The sequence below is a fragment of the Sceloporus undulatus genome, chromosome 2 (genome assembly GCF_019175285.1).
Source record: "Sceloporus undulatus isolate JIND9_A2432 ecotype Alabama chromosome 2, SceUnd_v1.1, whole genome shotgun sequence".
NCBI classification, from domain to species: domain Eukaryota; kingdom Metazoa; phylum Chordata; class Lepidosauria; order Squamata; family Phrynosomatidae; genus Sceloporus; species Sceloporus undulatus.
This window is the reverse complement of record NC_056523.1, coordinates 132,887,988-132,904,618: the sequence shown is the minus strand read 5'-3', so window position 1 is coordinate 132,904,618 and position 16,631 is coordinate 132,887,988. Positions and strand designations below refer to the sequence as shown.

The 16,631-nt window shown below is 41.3% G+C and overlaps 2 protein-coding genes across 7 annotated transcripts; one reads left to right on the top strand and one right to left on the bottom strand.

The window, feature by feature from the left end:
* The first annotated feature begins 66 nt into the window (after positions 1-66).
* ADPRM (ADP-ribose/CDP-alcohol diphosphatase, manganese dependent) lies at positions 67-7,152 on the top strand. 5 transcript variants are annotated; one of them, XM_042449550.1, is made up of 4 exons: positions 67-144; positions 1,578-2,207; positions 4,500-4,616; positions 6,748-7,152. In XM_042449550.1, exons 2-4 carry the CDS (start codon positions 1,601-1,603, stop codon positions 7,059-7,061), a joined length of 1,038 nt encoding a protein of 345 aa, XP_042305484.1. In that variant the 5' UTR covers positions 67-144; positions 1,578-1,600; the 3' UTR covers positions 7,062-7,152. The 5 variants fall into 5 exon arrangements, with proteins under 5 accessions (XP_042305484.1, XP_042305481.1, XP_042305480.1 ...); XM_042449547.1 differs by having other exon boundaries at positions 75-284; XM_042449546.1 differs by lacking the exon at positions 67-144 and adding an exon at positions 548-606.
* A 1,613-nt stretch (positions 7,153-8,765) lies between these two features.
* Positions 8,766-16,162, bottom strand: TMEM220 (transmembrane protein 220). Of its 2 annotated transcripts, XM_042449557.1 has the most exons (6): positions 16,008-16,162; positions 13,111-13,140; positions 12,399-12,459; positions 11,259-11,382; positions 10,336-10,395; positions 8,766-9,279 (listed from the first exon to the last, which is right to left on the bottom strand). In XM_042449557.1, exons 1-6 carry the CDS (start codon positions 16,113-16,115, stop codon positions 9,147-9,149), a joined length of 516 nt encoding a protein of 171 aa, XP_042305491.1. In that variant the 5' UTR covers positions 16,116-16,162; the 3' UTR covers positions 8,766-9,146. The 2 variants fall into 2 exon arrangements, with proteins under 2 accessions (XP_042305491.1, XP_042305492.1); XM_042449558.1 differs by lacking the exon at positions 10,336-10,395.
* Positions 16,163-16,631: the final 469 nt, after the last annotated feature.

The following is a 16,631-nucleotide window of genomic DNA, read 5'->3' as shown; positions in this document are numbered from 1 at the left end:
GGTGGGACTTCCGGGGAAGAACCGGAAAGAGGCCCGCATCCTGGCTTTTGCTTTCTCTCTGCGCCGCTCTAGGCTTTGGTCATCTCTATGGTAGGAAGGGTAACGAGGACAAAGGACAGAGCGGCGCCACTTTATCCGCCCCAGGTTTGTTTGTTTTAGACTACAGCTCCCAGAAGTCCTGGCTGTTGGCCAAGATGGCTGGGGCTTCTGGGAGTTGAAGTATTTTTTAAAAAACCCTCAACATCCTGGAGGACCAACGTCTGGGAAGTCTTCACGGGTAAAAGGTAAAGGGGACAGCTGTGTTGTTGGCCATATGGTAAATTCAAACAACAGCAACAAATCCAACAAGCAGTGATGCCTTTATTGGCCAACCGAAATGCACAATATACTTCTTGCTACAATTATATAATTATAGATATATATATATATAATTGTTGCAACAAGTATGCTGTGTATTTCGGTTGGCCAATAAAAGCAGCACTGATGGGTTTTTGTTAAAGGGTAAAGTTCAAATTGGAATTAGAGTGCGGAGAATGCGATGTTTCCGCTCTCTATAGACTAATGGAAAGGAAGCCGGTCGGACCAGGATGGCTTTCCAGAACGGAAGTAAAATAGCACCTTTTTCCTCATAGATATAGGAAAGGTCTAGAGAATAGAGCTTCGTCGAATGACCTGTGTCAATTACTCGGTTAGTGAGGCTACAGAATGAATGCAGTCCGAGGCCACCTCTTTAACCTGCCTGGCTGCGTGCGAGGGGATTCTGGGAAGTGTAGTTTTGTGAGGCATTTAGCCTTCTTCTCTGTCACAGAGAGAGAGAGAGAGCTCTGGAGCCACAATAAGCTACAGTTCCCAGGCATTCCCTAGCACTGAGCCAGGGCAGTTAAAGTGTGTGTTCTGGACCATTGTCCCCTGGTTTCTCCCACTGGGAGGTGAGTAGGGAAGGCGCTGGCTGCCACAGCAACACAAAGCATAACACAAAATGGTAGCAGAGGAGGAGGAGGAGGGCATCACTGGCTGCATCCACACTGGAGAAATAACCCGGTTTGGCACCGCTTTAATTGCCCTGGCTCATGGCTAGGGAATTCTGGGAGTTGGAGTTTGTTGTGGGGTCCAGAGTGGAGGCATGCCATAGCACACCCACCCACCGTACATGGTGTGGCACGGCACGCACGCCATTGCCTTTTCTGGCGCATGGTATAGCGTGCCCGCATATGACGCTGGTGCACTGTTTAGTTCATCCAAAATACTGCTCATGGCCCTCCAAAGGTCTATTATATACGGTATGAATATTTACACAATATCTGATGTATCACCAAATATGGTATTGTTGCTCTTTGCTTTCAAGTCATTTCTGACTTGGCAAACCTATCACAGGGTTTTCTGGGGCTGAGAGTGTGATTCACCCAAAGTCATGCAGTGGGTTTCCATGGCCAAATGGCCAACCAAACCCCGATCTTCAGAATCGTAGTCCAATATTCAAACCACTATGCCATGCTGGTATGCCCTTATACAATATTCTTATACACTTCTTGCATTGTCTGAAACAAAATGTAAGTCTTTCCTACCTTCTGTATTAGATTTTTTCAACGTGTGGAGGCCTATGGATGAAGGAACCACAACAACAACTTCTGAAGCTCTCTTCTCCTTTGGAGTCATAGCAGATATTCAGTATGCCGATCTAGAGGATGGCTATGATTTCCTAGGAATCCAGAAGAGATACTATAGACATAGCCTATGCCATCTCCAGAAGGCAATTGAAGAATGGAATGGAAGCGAGGTTCAGTTTGTATTACAGCTTGGAGACATCATTGATGGCTTCAACGCCCAATACAAGATGTCAGAGCGAGCACTGGAAACAGTAACGAAGGAATTTCAGAAGCTCAAGGCTCCAGTCCATCACGTATGGGGCAACCATGAACTCTACAACTTCAGCAGAGACCGTCTGATGCAATCGCTACTGAACACCAAGTACTTAGAAGACCAAACTTTACTGAGCAGTCTTATCAGTGATGAAAGGTCTACTGAAGAGACTGCTTCAGAGTTCTGTTATGCTTATCAGTTCTGCCCAATGCCTAAATTTCGATTTATTCTTCTTGATGCTTATGATTTAAGTACTTTGGGGAGAGACACGTCCAGCAAAAAATATCAAGATTCTCTGTGTCTACTGCGACAGAAAAATAAAAATGAGAATCTGAATAGTCCAGAAGGTAGAGTATTGTGCTGAGCAAGGCAACATGTGGTCCTTTGGGTCCACTTTAACCCACCTCTGGTTTAGTAAGAAATGGGGAAAGGACACTCACCGTTCCTGAATGAGAATTAATACGTTTGCTAAAACAAGGGTGGTTTGTGAGGATTCTTTAATTATTAATTTGTTACCATATTTACAGTCTGGCTTTTAGAATACCAGTTCTTCCAAGAAAGCTTACAATTAACACAAAGACACATTTTAAGAAACACAAGAACATATAACAATCATAAGAATTGCTCCCGCAGGACAGTTTTTAGCAATAGCTATGGGGAGTGGTCCATCTTAGGTTGATGGTTTCTTTTGCCTTCCTCCCTAAAAGGCAACCTAGAGGACAGTGAGTGTGTCACTGGAGGTGACACCAGAAGGTGTTGAAGAGCTATCAGACCAGATGGGCCTAGGCTCTCAATGTAAAAGTCATGAGGACCTATAAAGATCTGTGGTGTCATGCTTTCATCCTATGACACTGGCAAGCACTAGGTCTGTGCTACCCTACAGACACTAAAGCAATTTTTGATATGGTGTTTATCTGGGAAAACATCCATCTAAAAATCATGCAAATGTGAAATTTAATTCTGGATCCAACAATACTATGGAAAAATAAAGTGTGTAGAGGTAGGGATGGCCCTCTACCACTTGCTGTAAATGGAAGCTCAGTTGTTCATAGAATCATAAAGTTGGAAGAGCCCTCAAGGACCATCCAGTTCAACCCCTTGCCATGCAGGCACAACAATCAAAGCACCCCCAACAAATCGCCATCAGCCTCTGTTTAAAAACCGCCACGGGAGACTCTACCACTCTCCAGGGCAGCATATTCCACTGTCAAATAGCTCTTACTGCCAAGAAGTTCTTCCTAACGTTTAGGTGGAATCTCTCTTCCTGTGGTTTGGATCCATTGCTCTGGTCCTACTCTCTGGAGCTACAGAAAATAAGCTTGCTCCCTCCTCAATATGACATCCCTTCAGATATTTAAACAGAGCTAACATAACACCTCTTAACCTTCTTTTCTCCAGGCTAAACATACCCAGCTCCTTAGCTCACTTCTCATAGGGCATGGTTCCCATTCAGAAATGTTGTTAGAGGTGATTAGAAATTGATAGCAATGAAAGCCTTTTAAATACCATGTGAGAGCCCAGTACCAGGAATGGCAGGCTCAGCAAGGCCACGTGCCCTTGCATGGGGAAGCATCTCAGCATACATGACTCTTGCACAAGGGCACTCTGGCCAAAGGCACTCAGTGCAGCAAAATGCCAGAACTTGTGATCTAGGCTCTTTTCATCACTACCTTGAAAATAATCACTTTTCCAGAACAAGGCACCAATCTAGGCAGAACTGATGGTGACTTCTGACTGTTAAAATGACTGCTAAACCATTGACACGTGCCCCCTAGAAATTACTCTAAACATAAAAACACAGCCTGAATCCAATTGCTAATCTCAAACCCAGTGTTTGAACCAATGTAATTTACATAAATGTTGATTTGCTATTCACTCTGAGTAATTGGACTAGGACTTTCGGAGACCAGGGATTGAATCACTGTTCAGTCATGGGAGATCTTGGGCAAGACACACTTTTAGTCTTCAAGGGAAGCAATGGCAATCCTCTGAATAAGTCATGGCATGAAAATCTCACAATAGGGTTGCTGTAAATCAGAGTTGATAAGAAGACACATAACAACAAAATTGATCCAATGGGACTAGCAATCAGATCCCCTTAATCCCTTCTTCTCAGCCTATGAAGCCAGATTCCAACCTTGCTCTGACATACAATTTATGAAATCAGCTTACTGATAAAATCATATAGCAATTGGGCATATAGGATCACACCGTAGTTTTCTGTGTTTTTCCATTGATTATGCTTTGTGTAATCTGTAGCCATTCTATTTTTCTGAAGGTATCATACAAAGATTCAACACAAACTACACAATTCAGAATCATATTCTGTCACTGTGTTATTAGCAGACTCTATTACTTCCATCAATAATAGTCCATCAATTTGGACTGTTTATGGGTTTTAAGGTAAATCTTGGGTTTAAATGCAATCATTTTAAGGGACTGAAGCATACGTATGTGGGATGGAGTACAACAGCAGAATATGTGGAACCAATTATAATACAAGTGTTTTCATACTCGGGAACAGGAATTTGTATTTTCATCTCAAAAGAGGGGGATAGAGTTTTGTTCTGGGGTTTTGGGCTTTAATACACAGTCAACACCAAAGCATAAATAGCTTGTTAGTTTTCTTTTCTTTACAGATCTTGTTGAATGTCAGTTTGTTCAGTTCAATGGAGGATTCAGTCAAGACCAGCTAACCTGGCTTGATGAAGTTCTTACACATGCTGACAAAAATCATGAGAAAGTTGTGATTGTGGGTAAGCATTTGTAATTCTTTTTGTTATAATTCATGTTTTCATTTTTATCTGTTGTACATTAATTACCTGAGGGGCCTTATTACTAAGAGACAGTAAGGAGATTTTTTAAATAAAATATCATGCTGTACAGTCTATTTGAGCTGTTTTCACCAAAGGATAATAGTAAAAAGACCAGTTACTTTTATTTCCCCAAAGTGCCTGAATGCCTAGGAAAAGAATAATACAGGTATTTAATGTTGTATGGATACAGTATTATATTAATACATTGGGACCTTGAGCATCCACAGTTGGCAAGACCTGTTGTCCCAAATGGCGGTGTGCACACCACCATTTGAGGCAACAGTACATGAGGTTCTGCTTTTTTTTTATCTGCAGGGGTGTCCAAAATGGATCCCCTGTGGATACGAAGGTCTGACTATACTGTGGGAAACCACCACTGAGTATTCCTTGCCTAAGAACACCCTGTGAAATTCATGGGTTTGCTGTAAGTTTACAGGTGACTTAAAACACATACGCACACAATACAATATTGCAGCTTGATGGCCCCTGGTAAGACCTAGCTCTACTAAGATAGAAAAAGAAGTCAGTCCTTGAAGTGCAGAGTCTCCATGTCCAGCTACTGCAGAACCCACCATCTTCTCTGCCTCGCCAACACTGGAGCTCTGCTGTCAGCAGAGGCAAAAAGGGGCATTCTCAGGTTGAATAAAGCATAGCCCTCCAAATGTTGCAGACCTGAAAATACTAGCATTCCTCATAATTGGCTGTGCTGATGGGCACTACAGTTAGGGGAAGGGTTAGATGAGTAAGATCCTCTGGTATGCCCCTGCCTCAAAGCAAAGGCAAATCTCTGCCATCCCTAGAGATGATGTATGTTATAATCAGAATCAATCAATAAGTGAGATTGAGATATTAATATACTTTAACTCAAATTCTTGTTGTTATGTGCCCTCAAGTTGTTTCTAACTTATGAAGACCCTAAACCAAACCTATTATAGGGTTTTCTTGACAAGATTTGTTCAGAGGTGGTTTGCCACAGCCTTTCTCTGAGGCTGAGAAAACCTGACTTGCCCAAAGTCATCAGTAGGTTTCCATGGTTGAGTGGTGATTGTGAACCCTGGATGTCAGAATCTCAGTCCAACCTCAAAACTATGCAACATGTTACACCATGCTAGCTCTTATAGCAAGACTTAAAATCATTTTCTTAAGTATCTATAATGCTGCTTATTATAGATTTCATTACTGTTTACAGTTACCCTGTAAAGCAAGACTGGAGAAATCGTTGGCCCTCCATAACATTTTGGAGTGCAATTCCCAGTCTCATACCACTAGTTATGTTGACTGAAGGTTATGGGACTGGGAAGTACAAAAATATAGAGGATCAAACGTTCTACACCTGTGTGCAAAGGTAGTCTGGTTTTTATCTCCATATTACAAATTAGAGGAATATAGTGAATGATAATGATAATAATACAGCATAGGAGACAGAATGGTGCCCTGAGGGATGCCAGATGTCAGCTCTTTTACAAGAGCAGCTGTCTCCCAGCAACACCATCTGGAATCTGTCTGAGAGATAGGAATGGAATCACTGCAAACGCAGAGACGCCGATTCATAACTCTCTCAGGTATTCCAGAAGGATACTATGGTCAATGGTATCAAAGGCCGATGAGAGGTCCAAGAGCACCAGCAGGGTCACACTTTCCCTGTCAGTGCCCAGACAGAGATCATCAACTAAGGCGACAATGGCAGTCTCAACTCCGTATATATAAAATCTGAATCAAGGACTTCTAGCTAGGAATATTCCAGCTCATACTCACTTTGCTTAAATTATCTCCATCTCGTAGAAAATATAAAAATGCCTACTGCGAGGTTGAGCTAAGTGTAGCCACCCCCAGATGTTGCTGGACTAACACCCAAAATTCTTTATCATTAGTATGCTGGCTAGGGCTGATGGGCATTGCACTTCAATAACATCTGACCACACTTTGTCCTAGCTTACTCTATGACAATATAGTAGAACAACTTTCTCTACAATACAACCATTTTCTGAAAAATTTCCAGATTCTTCAGAATTTTATGCAACTATAAAATGAACAAAACTATGTAATAACTGAATCCTCTTTTTTCCCCTAGGGCATCTTCCCATTCATCCACATGCTACAAACTGTGTCTGCCTTGCTTGGAATTATAAAGAGGCTCTTTCCGTCATCCACTCACATCACTCTGTGGTGTGTTTTCTTGCAGGCCACCTCCATTATGGTAGCTACTGTTTAGACTCTCATGGAGTCCATCATCTTACTCTTGAAGGGATCATAGCAACCCCTCCAGAGAGAAATGCTTTTGGAACTATATATGTCTATAATGACAGAATGTTATTAAAAGGTAATGGAAGCATACCAGATCGAGAAATGGTTTACAAATCTCATCATCATAACTCTTTGTTGTAAACTGTAATACTGTTTTATTCATCTGGTTTACAAATTACTTTACTCTGCTGTTCTTAATTGAAAACATTTCAAAATATTGATTTCTAAAATATTGAATGTCCGGCTCACGTTGTTACAGCAACTATTTTCCTAAAGCGCATTGCAATATGTGTTCTAAATGTATTTTCAACTTCAAATTTTGACAATCAAACGAAATGTCAGCACTATTTGGTGACATGAAAAGTTGGAAAGTAATCAATTACATTTACATCAGCAAACCTGAAATAACGCAAACTGATAGAAGCCATTCTAATTGTATGAATATTAATAATTGTGTATCTATCCTATTGTGATAATCCTATTTTAAGATTAAGCCTAAAATGTGATTCATGCCACATTTTTACTAGTCCTGCTTGCACTGCACTAGTATCCTGTAGCCAGGAAACTGGGTGGCTACTTCAGGCAGTACAGTGCTACCTTGGGTTACGAAATTAATTCGTTCCGCCGCGGCGTTTGTAACCCGATACATTTCGCAACCCGAAAAGGCTTTTCCGAAGCGCGGGTAGCGGCTGGAAAGCCGCTAGCCGCGCTTCGCATTTGAATTTCGCGCCGATATTTTTTTCGTAACCCGAAAAAAATATCGTAACCCGGAACAGTTTTTTCCAATCTAAGTTTTTCGTATCCCGGAAATTTCGTAACGCGATCAATTTGTATCCCGGGGTACCACTGTACTGTACTTAATTAAATTAAGTTCTCTCCCCATCGCCAAGCTTCCCACCCTCTTCATTTTACACTGTAGTTTTGGTTGGACAATAAAATTCCTGGAACTCCAACAAGAAGTTATATTTGTCCTAATGTAATTCCCAAATAGGATTTCAACTATACCAAAACATGAAAATTAGAATTAGAAAATTCTAACAACTTAGTAGAGAAAGAAGAAAGCCTGTAAACATCACAGATTGTCAGAATGTAATCTGGGGGTCTGCTAGTTGATCTTGCAGGGGTACAAGATCATGATTTCTGGCATGGGTTTCTGATTCCCCAGTGCTGAGCAGCATGAATGGTAGGGGGCTGAAATAAAAGAGACTGGAGATAGTAGAAGGAACCATGGGTGTCTGTAGTATCAGTTCTTATTTTTAAAAAGCAATTTTTCACCTGAGTACATGCTCAGAAACTCTGTAGTCCTTAATTTTGTTCATTTCTGTCTTCTAACTTTACATTATTTTGCAGTTGCTTCTGGCTAGTGGATCTCTGGATTATTAGCGTTTACTTTTCCTCTGTTAGAGAGAAAGTAAATGCTGTTAAATGTAACACTCTTGTCTTACAAGGCCTATTCCATTAAAATTAGAACTCAGATTATCCGTATATCCAATAAAAGGATATAAAACTTTTCTTGACTGAGAAATGGGAGCCATAATGATCTTGGTATCATGTCTCAGTATGGTATTTATCCTGAAAAATTCCATCACCATCCACACTCATATCATACCTCACAAGAGATAAGTGGAACAAGCACTCTATCAAAACCTCTCTGGGGTGCAGCAGTTCAGACACTCATTTATGACCAAGCAAATGGAGAGTGCATCCAATTAGATGTTCTGTAAAATTTTAAGAGCTGTTGTTTAATCACCAGCACACCACAATGTGTTGTGTTGACAAATGCAGATGGGGTGTGTAGATCCTGGGTTGAATAGAACTCACACCAAGAGACTGCTCAGAGACATCTTTTCAAATTACTAGTAGCTTTATATACATTCTGTTAATGAAATGGCTATGATAGATGTCACTGTCCCTTTAAGGCTGTTGTCCCTGTTTAGCACTGTCTTCAACAGGCGATTCAAGCCAGCTCTAGGCTCCCACTACTTGTACAGCACTCCAGTTTTCACTCAGTCCAGTCCCTTACACAAACCCATTTCACTTGATTTTAACATAGTATTTCCAGGAAAATCTAGGCAGGAATCTAGAAAATTTTGGTTTGTTTCTCCCAAAATTTCAGGACTCTGATAGAATTAACTGAACTTAGCCACAGTGGTGATTCCTGTTGATTTGAGATCACTGAAGAAGCAGTTCTAGAGAAATGGGTAATGAGTAGTTTTCTTCCAGAAATTAAATAACTGTTTTACAGTGAGATGGCCAGGATGCTCGCATCTCTGCATTCATGTAGATGTACAGCCACATTACAAATGGGAAAAGGGAGAGAGAAATTGCAGCGGCCGAGCGAATCCCACCCAGAGTGCTTCTGAAAGGAAACAGAAAGCAAAGGTTTTACTGCAAATCAAGTCTCATTAAGATGAGTGATTTCTGAATGTGAATTTGTTTAAACTGCAGTTCTTCACTTTGCGGAGATATAATTCAAAACCAAAATCAAGAGAGAAAATAGTGTACAGAAAACAGTCATTTATGCAAAACTGAAACTCCAGAAACATGTTATCACTCTATCAAAACTGTTTTTAATGTTTTTGGAATACAGAAATTGTAAAACGTCCTGAAAAACATTAGCTAAAGTGCAGCAGGACATTCAGCCACTGGGCTGGATAAAGATTTACTACAAATAAGAATAGCCAACTGAAGACAAATAAGTAATTTTCAGATAAGTACACAGAATATTTAGTATATGTTAATTTCTCCAAAACATTTTGCTGTACAATTTTAAAAAATTATTTTTGCCCCCAAACCAGTTGTATCCAGTGGTGACAGTGCATTGACACAAAAATCAGTTATGTTTATTATGGTTTATTTTGTATTGTAATGTCATACATTATCATTGTAATACATGTATGATAATGCCAGACATTGAGAACCAGCATGGTGCAGTAGTTAAGCTATTAGACTAAGCCTGGATGACCAGGTTTAAATTGCTGGTAAGCCATAGGGCAAATTGCAGAAGAAACCTTGCCAAAAAGGAAAAAACAAACAAAAAACACCTAGTATCCAGTCTCTGTAAGTCAGAGTCAACTTGAAGGCACATACAACAAAAATGCTGTACGTTGTCATACAAAATGGGAAGCCATTAGAAACTCTTAATTCCGTACTTCCATATCACTGATTGTATGTTTTGTTCAGAATTATTTGTCTCCTGCACATGTTATAGAGCGTATTGCAGGACAATAATTAGGACAAATGTAACCTGCTTTTCCTTCTTTTAAAAAGCAATCCCGGGCCTTTGATCTGTATAGCAAGGTATCACAAAACCAGTCACTTTGAGAAAGACAGCTGCAATACATCTTTTCAAGGTAAACATATGTTTCCATATATCATAACTACTAAGCTGAAATAAACCAGTTAAAGGACTCACTTGGCTGAGCTACGACAAAGGCTCATCCAGGCTGTAATGATCACCAGACCAAATAACTCCCTGTTTTTAAACAAATAAAACTATGAATTATATAAGTGTGTGTCCATAAAAAAAACCACAGCCAAGGAAGCTCAGCAAAGAGCAAGGAGAAATAAATTTGTGATCAAGAGTACCGGATGATAATTTATCTGGAATGAATCAAACACATTCTCATAGCCTGACCTGCATCATTAGATCCATAACCAACATCATAGAGATGTGGGAAAGGGGAAAATCTTGCAGTAGGAGAGGGGGACAATGATTATTTGATACATTTTCATAAGCTGATGCTTCCTTCCTTGCCCCAGTGTCACAAATTAATTAGAAAAGGCAAGGAGCTTTTATGAGATGGAAGTATTTTTCTTGCCATGGCCACTATCCAATAGGTTTTAAATACTGTCATTCCAAAACATACACACATATTGAAGCAGCATTGATTACATTCTGAGATCTTGTTGTAGACTTTCCAAGATACCACATGACACTCCATGGAAACAGACACAGTCTAACCAGAGATAATAGTGGTTGTGAACAAAAGACATAGGTGCCATTAGCAATAAGGGATCCACAGTGCCACCAACAATGCTCTGCATGTAGCCTCAGTGAAGTCAGATTGTAGGCAAATATAGGCGATGTCCACAGAGATTTCTTTCCATGACATGTCTTGATACACAATCACATCTCTAAGATATTATATCGGAAGTTCCAAAGTTTTATGTCATAAGACTTATGCTTGTGGATTATCTGTCTGTTTTTCAGTTTCTGGCTCTTCAGACCTACCCTTAAGATGTCCCAAGAACACAGGTGCTATGAACTAAAGACCTCTAATCATGAAAGGGTGGGGAAAGATGTGGTGGGAAAAAAGATTTCAATACTGTACTTACCTGCCTTCTTCCTCATGCAAAATGTTCTTCTGAGCATTAGCAAACAAGGACCACCCCAAGATGGCAGCACCCACAATACAAGCTGCTGTATGTAGATCTGACAGACTCCTCCACACAATGTTATCTAGAGAAAGTGAGGAGTCACTGATACAAATTACAGTAAGATTTGCATTTTTGTTGTTAACTGCCCTCAACTCGTTGCAACCCTCTAATTCTTTCACAGCTGCCCTTCCCATTCTTAGTCTTCTGATTTCTTAACTACAGTCTTCAATATTTGATCCCAAGTACAAGAACTCTTTTACTATTTTTATTTCCTCGTTTTCTAGGCTGAATTTGTGAAGATTTGCCTAGTTTGCTCATTTTTCTTGGACGATGTCTTCTAACAATGATAAAAGAATAAATAATAAGTAAGAAATACCACTGGCAACAAAATTAGAAAATATATTCTTTATGTAGGTACTTAAAATGTCTAAAATGATGGAATGTATATTGTTAACATACAGTATGTAGAAAATTATGCTGCAGAAAGAAAGCTAGCAAGCACACAGAGCCTATATTTCTTTAAAAAGACATAAAGGTGAACAGTGTGACTAAATGTTAATGCAAAGGAGAGATAAAATGACAGCAAGCTATTACTTTTCAAAAACGTTGATGTGAAATATAGAAATAGAGAAATTGCAGTCATCTGGAATGAGTGGGAATCACATAATCCCTTGGCACTGTCTATGGTAGCTGAGGCTCTGGAACATGCAAAACAACAAGCACCGCAGAGTTTCCATCCCTGTTCCCAAAGAACAGCACAAGTATAAGTACTGTATTTTTAAAGAAAACAGGAAGAACTAGGCACAAAACAAATTAGAATTAACTAAGGATACTCTTTACAAGTATGAGTTCCCATCAGAATATGAACATAAGAAAACTAAGCAGTAACTTTTGTCATTTTGGTTTTCAGTGCAACACAGCATTAATCAGTAGTAAAAATGTGGTTTATCTTCTCAATAGATGTGAACTATTAAGACAAAGCGCAAAAGTTTATTTCTCAATGTTAACAGCATTTGTATAAAAACAGAAGAAAAGATGCATGGCCAAACTCAATGAGGGACCGAAAGAGAGAAGGAATTGGGGATATCGATACTATACCTGCAATTGGCGGATTAAGGCCAACTATCAGTGTGAGAACTGCAGGTACAGAGTAGGCAACCTGAGAATGAGACACAATAAATCTACTTTGTAAAAAATGGAGGTACCAGTAAGGAAAATAAAAATTCTCCATTCAGATTGCCAAAATAATAAAGAGGGAGTAACCATAGAGAGCTGATGTGAAGTACCAAAATAACCATACCATGGTGTCTGTCTTACAAAAACAGCAGTAAGACCCTGGAAGGTTCAGGAATATTCATTCGCACATACAAGGCCCTGAATCACACAGTTACAAAGTATGAATAGTCTGCTGGGAAATAAATGTCTCATCACCAGCCTGATGAGATACTTGCATGTGTGATGATTATAGCTACTGAATGGTTCCTCTGCCTTAGGAGGTATTTGTTTAATCTCATCTGGGGGATGGATTGTACTTAGCAGTTTGTGGTTTCTTCCAGATTCACTTATCACCAACTGAACATAGCAGGCTGCCTTACCTACAGAATTCTCTCTCTAGGAAATTATAAAATTAATACCACTACCTGTCAAAACATAGGGGTAATTAGCAAAAGCCCAAAGTCAAATGCAAGAAGCCTGGCTCAAACACCTTCCAGCAGATGAAAGGGCTTGAGATGGAATGAGACTGCCCCATTACACCTCAATCACTGTCAAAATCTCCAACACTTGGTCCAGCCATTAAATTTATACTTACTATCCAGAGTCCTGGGTCAGGGTCATTGACCTGAAACAAAGAAGGCAAAAATATTTACACAAGCTGATATATTATACATAACACAAAAAAATCTTCAGAGTCTGGAGGCACTATAAACATTTCCTAAAATTTCCTAATTTTATCTGGCATAAACTTTCATGGACTGCATCCCATATAATTAGATGCAGGCTGCAGTTCCCCACACACAAAAAGCATGTCAAAGGTGCGTTACAGATCGCCAGAAAGCGGCGGTCTGCCTGCGCCATCATTAGCGGCGGCAAGAAGCCCCAGCAGCCAAACCGCAAGGCTTCCCACCACTGCTAAGAAGCGCCAAAATGGCGCTTCTTCTTGCGTTGCGGAAATGACACGGCGAGGCGCCAATGGTGCACTCGCCATGTAATTTCCGCAACCGCAACGTCAACATGGCGGGCCCCATCTGTATAGGGCACCGCCATTTTGTATGCACGGAGCGCGTACTAGGGTTAGGGGCATGAAGAAGCCACACCCCTTCCTAACCCTAGTACGCGCTCCATGTGTACTATATGCCCGTGCGGAACGAGCCATAGGCAACTTGTTAGCCTTTAAATTGCTGCAACAAACATGGCTACAGCCCTCATTGAAGTTTTTGTAACAAAGATCCTTCAAATAGATCTATGGGAGTTTATCACACTGGCGAATCCCATACAGAAACTAGATTTAAAGTGAAAACAACCTGCTTTTGCAGGTTGTTTTTCACATAACGTTCAGGGTTAACCCGAACAGAAAGTAGAAAAAAAACTGCAAATGCGGGTTGTTTTTCAAACAACGTTTGAGTGAAAGAGAAATAACATAAAAATGACCCGAATGGAAAGCCAACAAAATCCACTCCTTTTTACTTTCGGGAAATTTTGAAAGTAGAAAAGAGTGATTTTTGTCAGCTTTCCATTTGGGTCATTTCTGCGTTATTTCTCTTTCCGCCAAAGTGTTTGAAAAACAGCCTGCATTCGCGAGTGTTTAGCAGATGTTAAAATCCCATTTCTGCACGGGATTTGCCTCTGTGGGCATCTGTGTGATAAACTCCTTAGAATCAGTAAGGCATGAGTATTCATACCCCAGTACTTCATTTTACCTCAAAACAACTACAAACATTTGTTTTTTGTTGTTTTTGCAAAATATAGACAGTAGCTGGTTAAATATCCTAAAGGCACCATCTCCCATCTGATCTGGAAACTAAGTAGGGCAAGGTCTGGTAGGTTAGTACGGTCATCCGTCCCTCTGTAGCCACAGATTCTGTATTAACAGATTCAACCATCCACAGTTTGAAAATATTCTAAAAGGGGGGAAAATCCACAAAGCAATCTTTGATTTTGCCACTGTATGTAAGAGACACCATTTTACTATTCTACTATCTACAGATTTTGGTATCCATGGTGAGAGAGTCCTGGGACCAAACCCCAACAGATACCAAGGGCCCACTGTATCTGAAAGGGGGAATCCCAAGGAATAATGGGTGTTGTAGGCTGTATTTCAGAAGAAGGAAACAGCAAACCACATCTGAGTATTTCTTGCTGAGAAGGGCTGAAATCAGGATGACCAGCTGTCATAAACTGTAAAGAAGATCAAGTCAGCGCCAAATATAGGACATTACAAAACAAAAGCCACAACCATTAATATAAATGTATACGTTCATGCTTCTTGGTCACACTGAAAATGGAGGACATTTTGAAATTCCTCCTGGACAGAGGGCTGAAATGTAAGACATGTCCTGGAAAAAGAGGACATCTGGTCACCCTGTATGACATCAGGAGGTCATCATGTGTAAACAGGTAATTTGAACACAATACTTTACTTACTCAATAAAGTACTGTATTACTTTCTACTTTCCGCTCATACATTCTAGAGTGGCTCCCATTTATTTACACATCCTCCTCACACACAACCAAGGCGCCTTCTTTATCCTAACACTGTGTCATCTACACTGTAGAAACAATGCTGCTGGAGACCACATGAACTGCCATGGTGCCCTCCTATGGAATCCTGTGATTTGTAGTTTTGTGAGGCCCCAGAGCTTTGGCAAAGAAGGCTGGTCAAAGTATACATCCCAGGTTTCCATAGGAGGAAGCTGAAGCACTTAAAAGTGATGTCCAGCGGTATTGTTTGCACAGGGTCGATGCACCCTCAGCCTGGAAGCCATGTCCCTAAGGTCCAAAACACACTGCAGAAATAATCCAGTTTGAGACCACTTTAACTGCCCTGGCTCAGTGCTAGGGAATTCTGGGAACTGTAGTTATGTGAGACATTGAGCCTTCTCTGTCAGAGAGCTCTGGTGCCACGATAAATTACAATTCCCAGAATTCCCTAGCACTGAGACAAGGCAGTTACAGCATTCTCAAACTGGATTATTTCTGTAGTGTGTTTTGGACCTGAACGCAGGGCTGTGGAAGAGAAAAAGGGGAGCCACAAATCAGAAACTGACCATAAAGCCATTAACAACAACAACAACAACAACGTGGGGAAGAAGGCAATTATGAGCCAAACCCCTCAGCCCTGTGGCCACTGGCCAGGCCCCCTTTCCCACTCTCCAACCCGGTGTAGTGGTTTGAGTATTGGACTAGGGCTCTGAGGGAGACCAGGGTTCGAATCCTGGGAACCCTCTGGGATGACTTTGGGCCAGTCACACTCTCTCAGCCTCAGAGGATGGCTGAAGAAACTTGCCCAAATACCAAACCAAACCCAGAAACACCCATGATAGGGTCTCCCTAAATCGAGAGCGACTTGACAGCATACACCAACCACAACCACTTTGCTTTGGTGCCACAACAAACTATCGTTCCCAGAATCCCACAGCAGTTAAAGCAGTGCCAAAGCGGATTATAGCCTCAGTGCGGATGCAGCCTCGCTTTTCCTCCACTGCCCACCTGGACAGCCCCGGCTAGCCCGAAAAAGGCGGCCATGGCCAGGTTGCAGAGCCTCCAGAGAAGGCCAGAGCCTGAGAGGAGAGGCTGAGGAGGACTCCCAGGCTCCATGGGCTTCTCCTCCTTCTTCCTTCTCCCCTTCTATCCCGCCCCATTTCCCGCCCCACAGAGAGGCCTCAGGCCCAGCCCCCTGGCTGCCCACAGACAAAGGCACCCTCAGCCCCTTCCTTTCCCCTGCGAGAAAGCCCTCCTAGGCTGTGTCCACACTGGGGAAATAACCCAGTTTGGAACTGCTTTAACTCTTTTCTGGCTGAAGGCTATGGAATTCTAGGAGTTGAAGTTTGTTGTGGGGCCCAGAGCGGAACGGAGCTCCCGCTCTGGGCCCCACAACAATTCCAACTCCCAGAATTCCATAGCCTTCAGCCAGAAAAGAGTTCAAAAGCCCTCAAAGAGGACAGTTTGAAGACCACTGGCCTAAGGCGATTAGAGCACTACACTCTTATAGTTCTGCTGTTTTGTACTTAATTTTTATCCCACCTATCTCCCAAAGTGGGACCCAAGGCGGCTGACAACACATATGAAACATTTTAAAGTGCTGCTATTCCACTTTAACTGCTCTGGTTGCCT